The sequence below is a fragment of the Myxocyprinus asiaticus genome, chromosome 44 (assembly GCF_019703515.2).
Source record: "Myxocyprinus asiaticus isolate MX2 ecotype Aquarium Trade chromosome 44, UBuf_Myxa_2, whole genome shotgun sequence".
Taxonomy (NCBI): domain Eukaryota; kingdom Metazoa; phylum Chordata; class Actinopteri; order Cypriniformes; family Catostomidae; genus Myxocyprinus; species Myxocyprinus asiaticus.
Window position 1 is genome coordinate 23,978,061 of NC_059387.1, and position 17,577 is coordinate 23,995,637.

Consider the following 17,577-nt stretch of genomic DNA (forward strand, 5'->3'; position numbering starts at 1 on the left):
AGTAACACTATCTGAAGCATCAATTTTGAACATTTTTGGCACAAATACATTTTATTTACAGAAGAAATTCTAATATCGGAGTTTACACAGAGGAATTCAGAGAATATGCATTTATTTTGTGTCATATGTAGGTACAACAAAAAGTCTGCATTTTAGTATAAAAGCAAAACTGACTGTGTTGCATACTGCTATGAAATTGAATATGTAAAGTACAGCAAGGATACATCTCTACAAACAAATACATTTTTTCTAAATATCAGGTGATAAGCCAGACAAAATAAGAGGGCAAAGCACTGAAAATATTTCAACTGTAACAGTTGAATCCATAGGATAATAAAGAAAAAATTATTTCTCAACTAGTTCAACTGAAAACCAAGTGTAAAATCAAGAAGTTGTAAGATCAATGTTCCAGGTTGACTGCAGGGTAGAAGTATTAAGGTTAGAGTATGTTTTTGTTCTTTTTTTAGTAATTTTTTTTTACATCCGCCATTCCGTCGGCGTGCAGTCGAGCACTCTTGTATATTTTTGACAGAGAGCCTGTTCGGATGCGTTCAACGAATGTGCACTACAATTGCTTTGCGATACTATATAGTACAGTGAACTCCACACACATGCACAGATGCAGACACAGCACGTGGACTATGCTGATGATGTCAGGGATGTAGCAGCACGCAAAAAAACAAAAAATGAAGTATACTTGAGGCTTAGGTCTTTACGGATAACAGGTGATCATTAATCTCCATGACCTCCCGTATGACATTTCCTATTTTGTTCCTTTTGATCCTAAGAGAATACAATGTATACTAAATTGACAACTTGTTTAAAATCAAACAACGGTAGTGGGGGTGTCAAAAACAGATGAAAAAGATATCTGGAAAATCACCGTTAGTGTTGTCTCGGTGAAGGTGCAGAAAAAGTCAATGTGTACAAATGGTACAGAAAACTAGTCAAGTTCTTTGTGGTTTTAACTAAACCACCAACAAAACAGAAACAGCAAAAGAACAATGTGCTTTAAGCGACCTCAGATTTGAAATGTCAATTTTTTTTCATGAAGTGCCACCTGCAAAAGAAAATAATTTTTTATTAGCAATATAAAGTGAAAAAACATGCAGTGGAGAAAATAATTCAAAATATATGAAGTGTAAAACAATACGTAACATTTACTGTTAAAAGGTTTGCAAAAGTCACTTCAAGTCATACTTCAATAAATACATCAAGGAATAAGACAAAAAGACAAAAATATTCTCTAACCACTGTTTCAAGTCCTCCTTCCATGTGGTCTGCTGTTGCGATTGGAATTTTCCCTCGGATTGAAGTTCTGTCTGTTTGGTGCAGCCATTCTTTGACGAGGACCATTCTGATGAACCAGAGAGTCATGAGATGAACATCCAACATTTCTTGAAATATTCGTATTCTACATAAACAAGAAACAGACACAACTCACCCATTGCCTTGGCCGTTCAGGTGCCTGTTCAGACCAGCCAAAGTTCCCTTCCAACTCCTCTGGATCCTCACTCATGTAGAGAGGCTCACTCTCTTGACTTAAGAAATTAATTATTCATATGACATCATGCTTTTGAGAGATGCAGATGACAATTTTTTTTGCATTTGCTAAGACGCTACATTCTGAAAACACTGAACTGATATTTTAATACCGCTGCATGAAAACAATTCACCTGATGCTTGAAAGTTTAATTACAAACCAATATAAAAACACAACAAGCAAAGCTGGTCTCAAGATAATGAAAATGGAAACACTTTTAAAGTCCATACCTCTCAGGTGCCATTTGAGTAAAGTTGCCCCCAGCAATGGTGATCTTCACACCTTCCAGTCGCTGCTGTCTTCTTCGCTCCAGGTCATACCTGAGGTCACCAGGGTCAGGGACAAGCTGTCGACTATGCAGCTGGCAGAAATATCCACATTTGCGCCAACATTAATAATTGTTCTATTTGATAGGCAAATTACTAAGGCCATGTCTACACCAACACATTTTCATTTACGACCTGCCTCTCATTTATACTATAATGGCATTTGAGACTTTTGAAAATGTTCTCTGGTACTGCATTCTTTAAAAAACGATGCAGATTGAAAACGGAAAACAGAGCTTTTAACCAAAAAGGTAATAGTGTGGACAAGGTCTGTTTGTAAAACGTTCTCTTATTTCCTATGCAGGAATGACAATATGGATCTGACAAAGATTAACTTACCCGTTCTGGCCCTATCTTGCAGAAGATCTGAGTTTCAGATGAAGGCATTCCAAGTGGTCTACAATAAGAAATGAAAAAAATGTAAACTTATTCTTTTTTAACTTCTTCCAAACATATGAATATACACCTCTCCCCAAAATAAAATGACTACTTTTACATGGACACCAGAAAGCGGCTTACTGTGAGTGGTGTTAAAGTGCCGTTCCATACAATTCCAGTGTTTCAATTAGGGATGTCAATTTTCAGACATTTTCATAATCGATTGTTGTGGAAATTAACGATTAATTAATCGTTAATATCACAAAACGCACATGGAAGACTCCAAATAATGTGCATGTTGCCTATTGTTTAAATATAATTTACATTAATACACTTAAGGAATGCAAGTATTGGCATTTTCCTCCTAAAATATTCTTAGCTCAGTGTATTTTAATAGATTTAGTCTGTGTTTAGTACGAATTCGTGAATTGTTTAATGACTATTAATGAATTAGGCTACTGTTAAAAATAGCTTGTATACAAGATATATCACTTATGCATGTCCGAGTTCACAACTTCACGTTGTGGATCGTGGGATATTTCGGACCATATTTTTTTATTTGAAATTAAGTCGAATCATAACACGCTGCGTAAACATGATACTTAACATACCGTTTCTAAGGTGACGATAGTGAGATGTCAGCTGAATGAACTTTCGTGCGTTCCAGGTGATCGCTGACGTAATTGTAGGTTGGGATGAAACAAGGAGATCAACAGAGCTTGTTGTCATGTACTTTAACACACTATCAAGGTGAGTGCAGAAAACATTCATGTTCATTTAAAGAGAAACGCTGCAACGTTGTTTACATTAAGCCCGCTTCGTCTGGCATCGGTGCGTCTTCTATGAACCGGATAATGACGTGCAGCCCGCAAGCACCATCTAGTGGCAGAAGACTGTATAGGCAGCCTTATCAAAGTCTGCTGGCTTTATTTCAGAACACATTTATCCTGAAATGAATTAATCGACGATCGTTAAGCTTAAGCAAATTATTAATCGAATTTCGATCAACCATTAACATCCCTAGTTTCAATCCATATTAGGGCTGCACCTAACGATTATTTTTTTTATCGATTAATCTAACAGTTCTTTTTCCGATTAGTCGATTAATCTAACGAATAATTTGTCAATTATTCTAAAGATTTTTTATAATTATTACTTGATTAATATAACAATTAACCCAAAATATAAAAAACTTGTCTCATTAATATTTCAATATTTTATTAAATCATCTTCTCTTAAACACAAACAAATGTACAAGAAAAAGTGTGCACTGCAGGGGGTTATTCTGCAACAAAAAACAGTGTTACTATGAATGCAAACTTTAATAGAATGAAAAAGACACTATTAGCATAACACACACACATATATATATATATATATATATATATATATATATAAATAAAAATTTCCAACATTCTTTTGAATGTCCATGTACTAAAAATAAATTATTTGATGCCATGAGTGTACCTTCATTAACTATTAGTATTATTTTGAATGGCCATGGAAAATGAAGCAATTTGATAATTTTACCTGGTCGCAAAAAGTAGTCCATTAATTTACCTGATGAACTTTCACCTTTTGCTGACCCTTTATGCTTCACAGAGCTAATGTGTGCTTCTAAATCACTTGCACTTTTATTAGCAACTGACACATAAGTGCCAGCTTTACATGTCATACATTCTGCTTCCCACGGATCTCGACCTGGACGAAAGCATGGGAATTTTTTTGGCAAATCTTCTATAAATTTGCACTTTCATTTGGGCACTGTATCCACTCATATGTCATTTGCTGCTACTGTCAAACAACTGTTTGATGCCAAACACAACAGCGCTTCGAGCGTTTGCGGAGAGATTGACAGGCAGGAATTTGGCCAATAGTCGCTGCAAGCCTCTTATAATTGACCAATTGGTGTGCGAGAAGGCGGGACTTACAAAGGGGTTAAAGCAATGCAAATATGCGCGCACACACAATGAAGTATTAGACCAGATGCACATCATAATGCAACTAAAGCCGAATCCCGGCCGGACGCTTTTTTAAGGTCCGAAAAAAAGAGGAAGTATGGTCACACTACGTTAGCAGCGGTGCAGAAATTACTTTTAACATGGGGGCGATGAGGAAACATTTCAAAATCAATTTAAAGTGACTACTACTAACAGAAACACGTGTTGTAATACTAATATGACATGCTTGGGTGGGGACAAAAAGTAAACAGGACTTACGGTGCTGCCTTGCTGCCGTCTTGACAATGTTCGTTCATGGCGGTTTTACTGCTGTGATAAGTCATTTCCAATTTGCATAGCTTACACAGCACCACATCGTTGGGTCTCTGGCTAAAATACTCCCATGCTTTAGATGACCGTGGGCAAGTTTTTTTTTAGCTGCAGCTTGTTCTTCGGGGAATCCATGCTTAAACCGGGCGCTGCCATTTTAATTACTCCTCTGCGACGCACTGACGCATGTTATGCAAATTGACGTATTTCTGTAGTCGATGACGTCGATGAATCGTCCCAGCCCTAATCCATATTTTCAAAAGTGATATGAAAGGTGTGGGTGAGAAACAGATCAATATTTAAAGGGATAGTTCACCCAAAAATGCTTTAGTTACCTTTATGCTATCCTAGATGTGTATGACTTACTTTCTTCTGCAGAACACAAATTAAGATATTTAGAAGCATATTTCATCTCTGTACAGCCTCACAATGCAAGTGAATGGGTGGCAAAATCTTAAAACTCCAAAATCCACATAAAGGGAGCATAAAAGTAATCCATTTGACTCCAGTGGTTAAATGCACGTGTTCAGACACGATACGATAGGTGTGGGCAAGAAACACATCAATATTTAAGTCATTTTGTCATAAATTCTCCTCCATGTCCATTAGGGGGCGATATACAAGGACGCAAATCACCAAAAACAGGAGGAGAATGAAAAAGTGAAAGTGGAAATTGAATGAGCAGGGAGGAGAATTTATAATAAAAAAAGGACTTAAATATTAATCTGTTTCTCACCTAAACCTATCAAATAAATTTAGAATATATGTAATTAAACACCAGAGTCGTCTGGAGTACTTTTATTTTCCCCTTATGTGGATTTTGGAGCTTTAAAATTTTGGCACCCATTCACTTGCACTGTATAGACCTAAAGAGCTGAGAATTCTCTTAAAATCTTCAATTTTGTTCAGCAAAAGAAAGTCATACACATCTGGGATGGCATGAGGGTGAGTAAATGATGAGAAGTCCTTTTTTGCTTGAAATTGTTCTCCCTGCCCAGTAGGGGGCGGTATGCATGAAGAATCTGAATCACCAAAAACACAAGAAGAATGTGAAAGTGATCGGTTTCTCGCCCACACCTATCATATCACTTCTGATTTAACCACTACAGTCTTATGGATTACTTTTATACTGACTTTTTTTTTTTTGGAGCTTCAAAATTTTGGCACCCATTTACTTGCATTGCATGAACAAAAAGAGCAGAGAAATTCTTCTAAAAATCTTGAGTTCAGCCGATGAAAGAAAGTCATACACATCTGGGCTGGCATAGGGTGAATAAATGATGAGAACTTTCATTTTTGGTTGAACTATTCCTTTAACTTTCCATCACGACCATTCTGCTGCAATAGAGGGGTTTCACTCTTACATAAAACTCTGGGATTTCCCCAATGTAAGTGCACATATTCGCAAACGTGAGGGGCCGCTGATATTTTACACTGGAATAATTAGTATGCACAAATGGGTATAATTTATAGTGTATGTGCTTTTCCCACTGTACTCTGCCCAAGAAATGTTTAATTCTTTCCTGTGTTGACTTGTTGGTCTCCATCGTATGACAAACAATATGATTTGAGATTTAATCAGATCACTGATGTTTTCTGACAAGGCAGAGGCTTGAGAGATTTACCTTTTCAGGACTGGTCCCAGACATCCCTTTTCTTCTTCCTCTTCCTTAAACTCATCCTGAAGTGAATAATACTGTTCATTTGAGAACCGATCGTTAAGTGTGATCCCTTGACCCTTAAAGCAATTTTCTGCAAAACAAATGCACCCGTTCATATGTAAGATTCAACTACAATATGCAACCAGGCAAATTTATTGGTTACTGACCTTTGACTTGATGCACAAGAGTGATGATTTCTTGGGCAAATGTCCCAGAATGTACCGCCGATTCTCTATAGGTTCCAGAATGCTCCAGCAAAGGCAGGAAGTCAAGGCGCTGTCGACCCACATTGACCAAGTCCAGTGATAACTGCCTATCTGAAGAATATCCTAAATGACTGAATAACAGGCAACATATTATCAAGAACCATTTCAGGTGTAAAATCCTCCACTAAAATGTGAAATTAATGAGAAGACAGAAAAGAGCTGTGGTGTATAAAGTGATTTTTTTTTAATGAATATTCCAAGACAAACATCTAATTTATTAGTCATTATTTTTATTTTTTTATTTATTTTTTTTTTCACCTTTTTCTTCCAATTTGGAATGCCCAATTCCCAATGTGCTTTTTAAGTCCTCGTGGTCGCGTAGTGATTCGCCTCAGTCCGGGTGGTGGAGGACGAATCCCAGTTGCCTCCGCGTCTGAGACCATCAACCCGCGCATCTTATTACGTGGCTTGTTGAGCGCGTTGCCATGGAGACATAGCGCGTGTGGAGGCTTCACGCCATCCACCGCGGCAACCACACTCAACTCACCACATGCCCCACTGAGAACGAACCACATTATAGCGACCACGAGGAGTTTACCCCATGTGACTCTTCCCTCCCTAGCAACCGGGCCAATTTGGTTGCTTAGGAGACCTGGCTGGAGTCACTCAGCACGCCCTGGGATTTTTTAGTCATTATTAATCTTTCCCTGTAGGAATAAAATCAGGTACATAGCTTTAACATATGTTTAGATAAAAGATCAGTATTAACATTAAATCGCAAACACCATATTCAAACAAAATGTTATTTCTCTCGTTACTTAACATTTTAATTTAATGCAAATCAATTGGCTTTTTACCAGTCATATAGCGCCTTCTATTGACAAAATCACCAACAGCACACATTTATGAATGCAAAATATCTCCTCAAGGGAAATTAAAGGTGGTAGTTATTTGGGAAAACCTCAAGTGAAAAAACTGCTGATTTACTGTGGCACAGTAAGGAGCACAAAAAGGAAATACAAGATACTTAAAGTTAAGCAGCGTCCTATTTATCTGAACACTGCAGTGGATTACTTTATTTTTTTATTTTAATAATAGCCATGCAAAGTCATAATTGCAATTTGAATGCTGAATGCCAAACAACCCTTAAAGTACAAATTTAGGTTGGCTAAACCTTAACTGCTATTGTACACACCATGCCGTTATATAAAAAAATATAACGGTAAATAACAAATATGGCAGGTCGAAGTTCATGCCTCTCCTCTCACTAGGTTTCCATCCATCAGTGAGGGTCCTTCAGGTTGCTTCTTAATTGTTCTACATTGTCAACACATGGTGATCACATCAACACATCTCAAACAGTACATTCCAACCGAATGGAAGGTATGGGTGCAAAATCTTGGTAGGTGAGCAAGAGAAATCTAAAGTAAGCATTTGATGCTTTGAGTCTCTCAATCTACTCAATGAAAAGAGCAGGTTTTACAATGGATTTCATCTTTAGGTAATTCCAGAATTCCTCCTGTCTTGAGGATCTCCAGGGTTTAAGAATTATCATGGAGTGCTCTCTTCCTCATATGATGATAATGACATAACGATGCATTACTCTTCACGTTCAGCTGAGATCCTAGACTTTCCCTTGGCATCTGGCAAACCTATGGTGTGCTGTTTTTACGACCACTTCCTCCACTGTTTGAACTCCAGTTGTTTTTATTCAGCAATTTGCATTTACCACATCATCCACCTCCTCCTTTACTGTGCCTGTCCCACACATCCTTATATAAAGTTTCTGCCATGTTTCCCAAATTGGTCACTTTGAAGAGTCTTTCAGGTGCCAGCAGCATTCTTTCAGTGTCACTACACAAAATACAGCCATTTCTACTGACAGAATGTTCATAATTTGTTGAAATGCCTTGACTGATTCCTAGAACTGAAATGCTGAACCAAAATATAGACAATGGCTCCAAAACCATCACCACTGGTTCATTTTCTTACATTTGAGCAGAGTCTTTTGATTATGCTTCTCAGCTTTCCATCTTTGTTGTGAAATGTTGTGACATCAACACAATGAAAACATAACCTTGTGTATCATCTTCAACCCAAGCATCTTTGCTGCATCCACATGTAATCCAGCACTCACTCACTCAGTTGAAGATTGTTGGTTGATTGCTGGGTGGGTCCATCAATTCAAATGTAAATTGCAAATGTATCAACAAATACATACATATCTGAATAATCCTTTGAGCCTGGGGCATTCAATGACTTTCTGTGGATCAAATTTCTTCACACCAAGGTCAAGATGTGCATTTCATTTGTCCAGTCACACGTTTTTGGTTCCAGTTACAGATGTCAATTTGTTCTTGTTTTTCTGCTTCCTCTTCTTTCTTTAAACCAAGCCCATACTCTTTGTCCACAGGAGAAACCATCTGTAGCAAATGATAGCCAGTCTGAAGACTGTGGACATGACGAACGTGTGCAGACCTATTCGACTTTAGATTTCAATCGAGGCAGCAAAGTAGTTTTAATGATGCTAAACAGATTCTTCAAACCAGTGGTTGATAATTTGTATAGTTGGTGACTTACCTTTAGTCAATACAGTTCTGAAATGAATAAAAAGAGCTTAGAAACTGTGGGGTACTGGTATTTTGGCGGAGACATCATCTTGAAGAACCGAGAAGTAACAAACTTTCAACAAGTATGCAGACTGACCTTTATTTGGGTTAACTGGTGGAGCCGTCCTTAACTCTTCTTCATTAGCAACCGGAGATCATTCTACCATGTAAAATATTTCCGACATCTAATTATCCAGTGATATGAAGCACTTATCAGCAGGAAGAAGTGGTCTTCATTTACGTCTTACCTTACTTCAAATATGGTGATTCAGTCCTATGACTTCCACTCTGAATGAAGACAGAAACTGAAAGGCAAATCAAACCACATCCTCTCCAAAGACAATTCCACAGGTACATCTGACAGCAAAACATAGAGGATCCAATCCCAGAAGCTTTGTCTTTGGGGTCAAGGAATAACACACTGGATCTTGCAATGTCATCTTCGTCAATCTTACTTCTTATGACATCTGGGATTTTTACATTGTTTGTAGGTGCTCCAAATACATTGGGCATCACCTGTAGTGTAAACTTCAAAGCAGTCCTTCTACTGTCAGTCTCCTTTGAAGATCTATTAGCCATGGTTCATAACATCAGGGCCTTGAAGCTATCCAGGTTCTTGATATTTTTGAGCTTCGCTGGTGGCTTCCAAGTCCAAAAGATTTTACATAGGTTGAAATGAAGGTTTGGGCACCAACAGAATAGAACTCAGAGAGGAAGATTTATAAATGAGAAAACTGGTCAATCCTCATTCCATCCGATTACTTCATACTTCTAGTAGCATGGTTAAATTCTTGAAATATGAATCCACAAGGATGTTGCTGGATATCTTCAAGTATCCTCACAACACTGTAAATCCTTCTCCTTTTAAAGCTCTTCAGAGGGTAGTACAGAATATCCTGGGAGCCTTGACCAAATAAAGGAGAGAACCATTCAAATGGACATGTAAATGCATAACATTCCCATCCTTACAGCAAGCTTCTCCTGGTATGATCTTTAATTCAGTCAAAAATCCATGCTTTGACCATTGCTCTTCAAAGGGTTTTCTGGATTCTTTGTGACACATTCCAGAGAATCTTCTTGATGTTCTTTTTCACCATTCATAGACTGTTGCTCATCATGTCTTCAAGACGTTGAGACAACAGACAGGAAGAGGCATGAACTTGCAACCAGAACCAAAAGTGGTACAACAATGATACTATACCTGCTTTGCCCGATGGGGCGACTCATGTCCACTTTGATCTTGAGGGTCTCCTGTTCACTGAAATCCATTCTCGGCACAGGACCAGTGCTGGTGTTTAGATTCCTTTGGTATTGAGGTCTTAGACGAACCTCATGTTTTCCCATCATCAACCTCCCATGATTCTCTTGAGAAGATCTCTCCTTCCCCCATTCACGGACAGAGTCTCTTTCTTTGTCACTCCTGTCTGTTCTCAAATCGATATCATTCATATCGTTAAACTCCATTTCCCTTTGTCCTTCTGGGTCTCTTGAATGTGACTCCATTCTAGCTCGATCCGAGTGTCTTGCTCTGTCTCTTACTTTACTTTCTTTTCCATAAGAAGAGTATTGCTTCCTTAAATCCTCTCGGATGTCACTGTTTGGTGGTCCGCTGTGCCTACCTTGTAAGGTACGTGTATGATAACCTTGGTCTCTTCTATCTCGATGAGGTTCCCGGTTCCTTGAGGTCTCACGTCTTCTAGGTGGATCTCTGCTCCTTGGACGGCCACTTGTTCTTGGGTGATCTCTACTCCTTGAGTCTTGTTTTGAAATTCCGTGATCATGTTCCACAATGACAGGTGCGCGATGCGAGCTAAAACCCCTGTGATGTTCGCTGTACTCATCCTGCAGACCAAAATCTGTAAATCCTTTAGATGGATGATGCTCAATATAATCTGACTTTGTTGACCTGTATTAAAAAAGCAAGTAACATTTGTCCAAGATTAGAATGAAACTACAGTTAAACGTAGTTACGAGCAAGTAACGTTTGAACCAGATTAGAATGAAACTACAGTAAAACCAAATTACGAGCAAAGTATAAGACAACAGTACAATTTAACAGGATGTTTTATGCATGTATAGAAATATGAGTTCCATTAGACGACAACGACAGTTAACTGAAACGAAGTAATTTCAAAGAACAAACAACAAAGTAATGAAGACTAAATTAGTTAAATTACTGACTGCATAGCGGTAAAAATGTAAATTCAAGGCATAATGAATGAGATTTAAAAAATCTGTATCCATCACAGAAAGTGATGGAGAAAGTGGTTGAATCCTTCAAATCTTCTTGTCTTCGTTGCTCTCCCACCATGTCAGATGCATGAAGCGGGAAAGAGATTTGTTCTTGTACCTCTCAGAAAAGGAGCCTCTTTTATGATATTTATCGCCATGTTCTTCATTATGAAATTCATATTCCATCCTGTCATGTCTTCTTCCTTCTGAATGTCTTGGATAAGACCTGTCTCTTGATTCTTTGTGGTTCTTTTGTGAACTATGCTCCTGCCTGCCTATATTTTTATCAAGGCCTTCATTTCGGTTCCAGACTGGTGATGGCATCCTGTAATGCTCTTCCATATCAAAACGTGCATGATCAGGGGAAGGTAACCTCTCCCTAGGCAGCCTCCTTGGAGAATGGGGCGGTCTTTCATTATCACCCTGCACCTGATAGCTGGACGTAGGTGAAGCCCCCTTCTTTTGAGCATGCTCTATCGCATCAATAAATTTGGCCCAGTGGTCAACATGTTGCTCTCCTTGATTGGGATCTCTGTTCCAGTGAGTGTTACTTTCTACTTTGTTGTCATATTCTGTGTTTCTCCATGCATCAGACTGTACTGATGAACGTATCTGGCCATCAAAGAATCTGTCTGCTCTCCTCCCATGAAGGGTTGGAATTCTGTTGATATTTGAGAGGTTCAATATGCTGTTAAAAACCAAACCAGCAATGAACAACTAAATTATGATTTAAAGTGTAACTCCAACTCAAAACGTCTGGTTTAAATTAAATACCTTGAATATACAGGAGATCTCGATCGCGGACGTGACATTATCTCCTTAAAAAACAAGACACTGTTAGATGAGACCCGATTTATGCAAATGCAGTCCCCAGGCTTCCCACACCTTATGATGACCAATTAATTTCCACAACATTTTCATGATTTATCTGGTTGTTTTTTTATTACTTTAATGAGATTGCATTATGCTCTAGTCTAGCCCATGCTGAAACAATTAATATTCACTACAGAAATTTCTGTGGCTTTGAAAGATTTTATTAAATTCCATGACTTTCCAGGGGATAGAATGGGGATCAGAAAAAAAGATTAGACTTTCCAGGGCATAAAATCACAATTGTATCAGGATTTAATCACAATTCCATGATATTTCAAGCATAGCCATGGGAAGTAGGGGTGCTGCAGCACCCCGTTAAGTGCTGTCAAACCGTCGTATTCGGTGTTCAAACCCCAAACCCTCAAAATCTGTTCCTATGGCCTTGATTTCAAGGTTTTCCCATGACCATGGCAGAGTTCCATTTATGAAAATTTCACAGTTCTTGCACATTAACCAGTGATTTGCCTGTCTCTAATATGAATATAATTTGTATCTCACAAAAAATAACAGCCTAAACACATTTAGAAATGATAACTACATCTTCCAAAGAAGTAATTCGATTAGTTAATATTAACTAGAACATGTCCGGCAAAACAGCATGGCTTCACTGATATATAATATAAAACTGGATTGCTCATTACGTCACATCAGTGAAGCCACTGTGCCGCCATATTGCTATGCCCAAACATTCCAATGTCTCTATTGACTTAACAGGGAATCATCTAATCAATCCAATAATCACCGATTTTATATCTGAAACCTGCATGAACATCCATACAACACAAACGTCCTACACATGTAATTATTTATATAAAGTCTGGAATTTTTTACTGCTTCTTGAAAACCTGAGCAAGTTATGTATATCTACAGTATATGAAACTATCCACCTCTTGGACTTCATCAGCAAACAGATCAGCTGAATGTAAACAAGTTCACTGAAACTGAGGTAAGATACAAACAGACATTTTAGACAATTTTTGATAATCGAAGAGTTTGTTCAGAGTTCCTTGTTTTATATTTTTATCAAAAAGTGCCTTGTTCTCCGTCACTTGAATAAGAGTGCGCGCTCTCCCTCTATCACATGCACAGAGAGTGAGGGGGGACAAGCAAAGCAAAGGTGGTTCAAATTAAACTGATACGCTGGGTTTAAATGGCAAACGAACACGTATTTATGGCATGTATCCATGTATGACTACAGAGAGCACTTCAAAATGAAAACAAGCAAATCCCGGACATTTAAGGCGATTTAGAAATCCCGGTTGGTTTGAAGTCCCTTTTGGAGGTAAGGACGTATTGTCACCCTAAACAAGCAGCTATTACAGCTTTTCCTACCTTTGGTGATCGTTGTGCTGTATTAACTACGTTTCCATCCAAGGATTTTTTTGCGGAAAAAGTTTTAGCGCATCAAAATAAAGCTGATGGAAATGCAAATTATTGCTAAAATTTCACAAGTGTCGACATAATATTGTTTAACTCTAGCGCATAAACTCTATGTCGATACTTCAAATGCTGCGAAAAACTGGTTTGGAAACACTTTTTGTCGAGAAATTTGGCATTAAAGCAAAAATGTAGTCACATGACAGAATCTGCCCAAACCGTTAGCCTGTGTTAATCATGACGACAAGGTATACATCCTTGAAAGCCAATTTATTGTACGTGATTATGGAATGATCTTAACAGCATATAGATCCGATGCTGCAAACACGACACTTCCAGGAGTGCACATCGACGAGTGCACGGAGAACAAATGAATGGCCACTGTTTGCGATTAATTAATCATGGTAGACATCCGTATATTTATTAAAGTTGCTTTTACACACCATTCAAAATAATAGACGGCAGTCACGGAATTAGCAAATACAAAAAACATAACATTCCTATGCACAAAGATGTTTTAAATTAAAAATAAATACACAATACATGGAGAAAAGCATAAGTAAGGCTGCAACAACTAATCGATAAAACCGATAATTATTGATAATGGAAATCATGGACAATGAATTTCATTATCGATTAGTTGGATATTTGCAGTAAGCACAGAGAAGCCCCGTCAGTGACGTCACTTAACAGCCCAGTGAAAAATGTGTTGCATGATAAAACTCGTTTGAAAAACAACGGAGACAAGTTGTAGCGGAAAAACACAACCCAAGTTGTCCAGCACACGAGAGCACTTTATAAACACTTCAAAGAAGATCATAAGCATACAGTTTAATGTGCACCGGTTGCTGCGTCAGGTGCGTTTACAGAGTGCTTGTGCTGTTTGATGCATGAGAGTTATTTCTCTCCAGCGCGTCACTTACATTTTACTGTTTTATAATGTAAACATGTTATGAATTCAAAATCAGCCACGTATTTCGCCAAACTCTTTGTTCTTACCACAAGCGAGTCTCTGTTAAACTTTAAGGAGCAAGCGAGCGCGCACATACGCGTCAATCAAACCGATTACAATGGAGAAAGGGAGCACAATCATTTTGATTAAACTGTCCAGCTTTCATGGATAATCAGACTGAAGTCTCAGCAGTCAAGGTGTGCCGGTTTTTAAAGTGTTTTCTCCTGCCCATGTAAGCGCATGTAATACAGTGTGCACCGGTCTCATCTTTTAAAGAGTGATAGTGAATTTGCACAGGGTTTACAGATGATTGTACTGTATTAAACTGTATATAATGCTGAATATAATGTATAATAATGCTAAGGGTCCTGATATTGCCACATCATGTAATGTCTGATTTCACTAGTAAATTTATACAATGGCAAACATTATTTTACTGGATAAACATACACATAAACATAGTTTAGAAACATGTAATCAGTGAAAAACTATAATAATAAAATACTTAAATGTATGTAATCAGTGACAGTGTACAAGGATATGTATCTAACATAATTATGTATTTTTCAGCTGGGCAGAATTATTGATATTTCTATTCTCGTGTCACTATTGTCCTCCGCTGGGCTGATTTTCTGTCCCACTCCATGCCCTATGGATCATTTTACTCTTTAATGAGGTGCACTTTTTGTTAAGTTTTACAAGGAACTGTTTCTAATAATAATAATAAAAAATCCAAACGTAACTTTTCATGATTCAAGCTTTGTTCAAAGTTTTGTGAGAGTATAGAATCGTGAATTCAGTAATGTAAATCAAACCAAATCCTTAAGCCCTTTATCATATCAGTTTTTCCCCCGATTAATCGTAGAAATAATTGAAGATTAATCGATTATCAAAATAATTGTTAGTTGCAGCCCTAAGCATAAATGTGCTTTTTTGGAACACTAACATTCTATTCAATTATTGTTTAGCTTTTGAAAAAATGCTGGCAAAATTCCCTGTATTAAATTAAATAAATTACCAAACGAAAAAATATATTTTTTAGACCTATAAATGCCTTTTCTTGACACAAATTTAAATTAGCCTTTCCCTGTTCTGTAGATGAAAAAAGTCGGTTGAATGACATTCTCAGAATGTTCTACACTTTTTTTCAAGACTATAAACTATCAGAACTATTTGTCCAATGCCGAGTTCACTTTCAGAAAACTAGCTTTTGAACATTTTTAAAACGTTTAAATATTTTAAATAACCCTCTTTACCTTGGATCACATTTGCTGAGCTTCTTCAGAAAATGTAAATTGCATTAAGACGCTAAAATTATTTTTAGATGACAATCAAGTTCAGTTGTCATTAAAAGTTGTGGGACATAATGCAGTTGTGATGGCAATGCTGTAGATTAGATGATGTTCAAAATAGCCTACTGAATATCAGGAATGTATCATATGTAAACCTGATATTACACCGCATCAATTTTTCTGCTGTGCACACAGCATTCACAGACATCGATGGATACTCCTTATACGAAGACCGAAAGTTTCCCCCACTACTTGGTGCAGGTTGCCAGCTTGAACAGGGCCATGATGATCTGCTTTTGGGTCGGAACTGGTGGCAACCTGCGATTGGTGCAACATCAGGACCAATATTACAGTCGTATCAGAAGGCCAACTGATCCCTTTTGATTGCTTTTATTTGTGAAATTAAAATGACAGTAAGCTGTCTAATTTCAATGAATTGTCTCAATACTCTCCCCATTTTACCAAAACTTTGGAGGAAAAAAATTAGGGACATCTGGGAGGCGAATTAGCGATAAACACACATTTCTGTACGGAAACGGCTTAAGGGCAGATTTCTTTTGTGATAAACCAAAACATATGCGACAAAGTGCTTTTTTAGGCATGACGTCATCACGCACATCATTTTTATCGATAAAAGGCCATTTGAATGGAAACGGGCAGAAGACGGCAAATGTCGCAAATTGTTTTTTACGCATTTTCACTTTGTCGATAACAAAATAGCGCAAAAGGTGGATGGAAACTAGGCTATTGATAGGTTGAACACCAGGGCAGGTGAATGCTCAGACATCTGATCTGCCTATATCTTCTCCCTCCTAACAAATATTATCCAGAACGAGCAAATTAAACATTATTGTCACTAGAGGGCGAAATGCGAATGTTGTATACAGAGACGGTGGCAGGGGGTCTTTTTCGCCTGTCAGTCATTAATGCTGTATGAGAGTTTCGGCATACCAAGATGGCCGCTCGAACACTTCCTCAAGCTGGCAGCTTACCGTTGCGTCAGCGATCCAGTTATATATATATCAATGAATAGTGTCCAGTAAGTTTTAATATGGCAGAAGTATAGTAAATATTTGAAGGGGCGAAATTAGTTGAAATCAAACACCCCAACAGAAAGGGAACACAAATTATATTAAACTGTGGCAATTTTATACGACATATTTTTAATAAACTACTGCAAAAGAAAGAGACACTCATTTACAAAAATAATACAGATATATAAATAATAAAAACATTATTCATTTTCTACAACAGCTCTCAGATAGGCCTGAGTCGAATAAAATGCCAATGGGACATCAATGATGACTCAAGAGCAAGGCGTGATGACAGTTAATTAAAACAATAAATAAATACACATTTAAAACAGAATTTATAAGGTAAAAGATATGATAGAGTAATAATGATTGGTGTAAGCTGCACTTACCCGCGCTATGGTTTCCCCACACTGCGAGACGATGCGTCCACCAAAATACCAGTTTCACGCAAAAGAAAGGACGAACTATAACGAGATAAATTATATTACAGATTGAGTGGAAGTCAGAATCAGTGCGATGAATTAAATACAAGGGGATTGCAAATGTATTTATTTTCTTCACACGATCAACTTGACCCAGCACGCCGTACACAAGGTTGATCCGGAAAAGAATCAAGCAGTTTTTTCTTCATCAGCACTTTCTGCGCCTGCGCTGCCAATGAGCGACTGCGCGCGCCACTGGCCCCTACAGACGGATGTGTAGATTGTCACACATTTCAGTGAAATTATACTGTATATTGTGGCTACTCATGTCATTTTTCATTTATAAGTTATAAATAGCAAATATAAATCAAACAATAATATTGCTAAAATGTTGCATATATA

At 37.7% G+C, this 17,577-nt stretch overlaps 1 protein-coding gene across 1 annotated transcript; it reads right to left on the reverse strand.

Moving 5' to 3' along the window:
* Positions 1-39: 39 nt before the first annotated feature.
* LOC127434345 (BCLAF1 and THRAP3 family member 3-like) lies at positions 40-17,381 on the reverse strand. Its single transcript, XM_051687008.1, has 11 exons — positions 17,143-17,381; positions 12,000-12,043; positions 11,344-11,886; positions 10,195-10,899; positions 6,346-6,515; positions 6,143-6,269; positions 2,209-2,266; positions 1,774-1,904; positions 1,445-1,541; positions 1,252-1,357; positions 40-1,060 (listed from the first exon to the last, which is right to left on the reverse strand). The coding sequence occupies exons 2-10, from the start codon at positions 12,035-12,037 to the stop codon at positions 1,259-1,261; spliced, it is 1,968 nt and encodes a 655-aa protein (XP_051542968.1). The 5' UTR covers positions 12,038-12,043; positions 17,143-17,381; the 3' UTR covers positions 40-1,060; positions 1,252-1,258.
* Between the last annotated feature and the right edge of the window lie 196 nt (positions 17,382-17,577).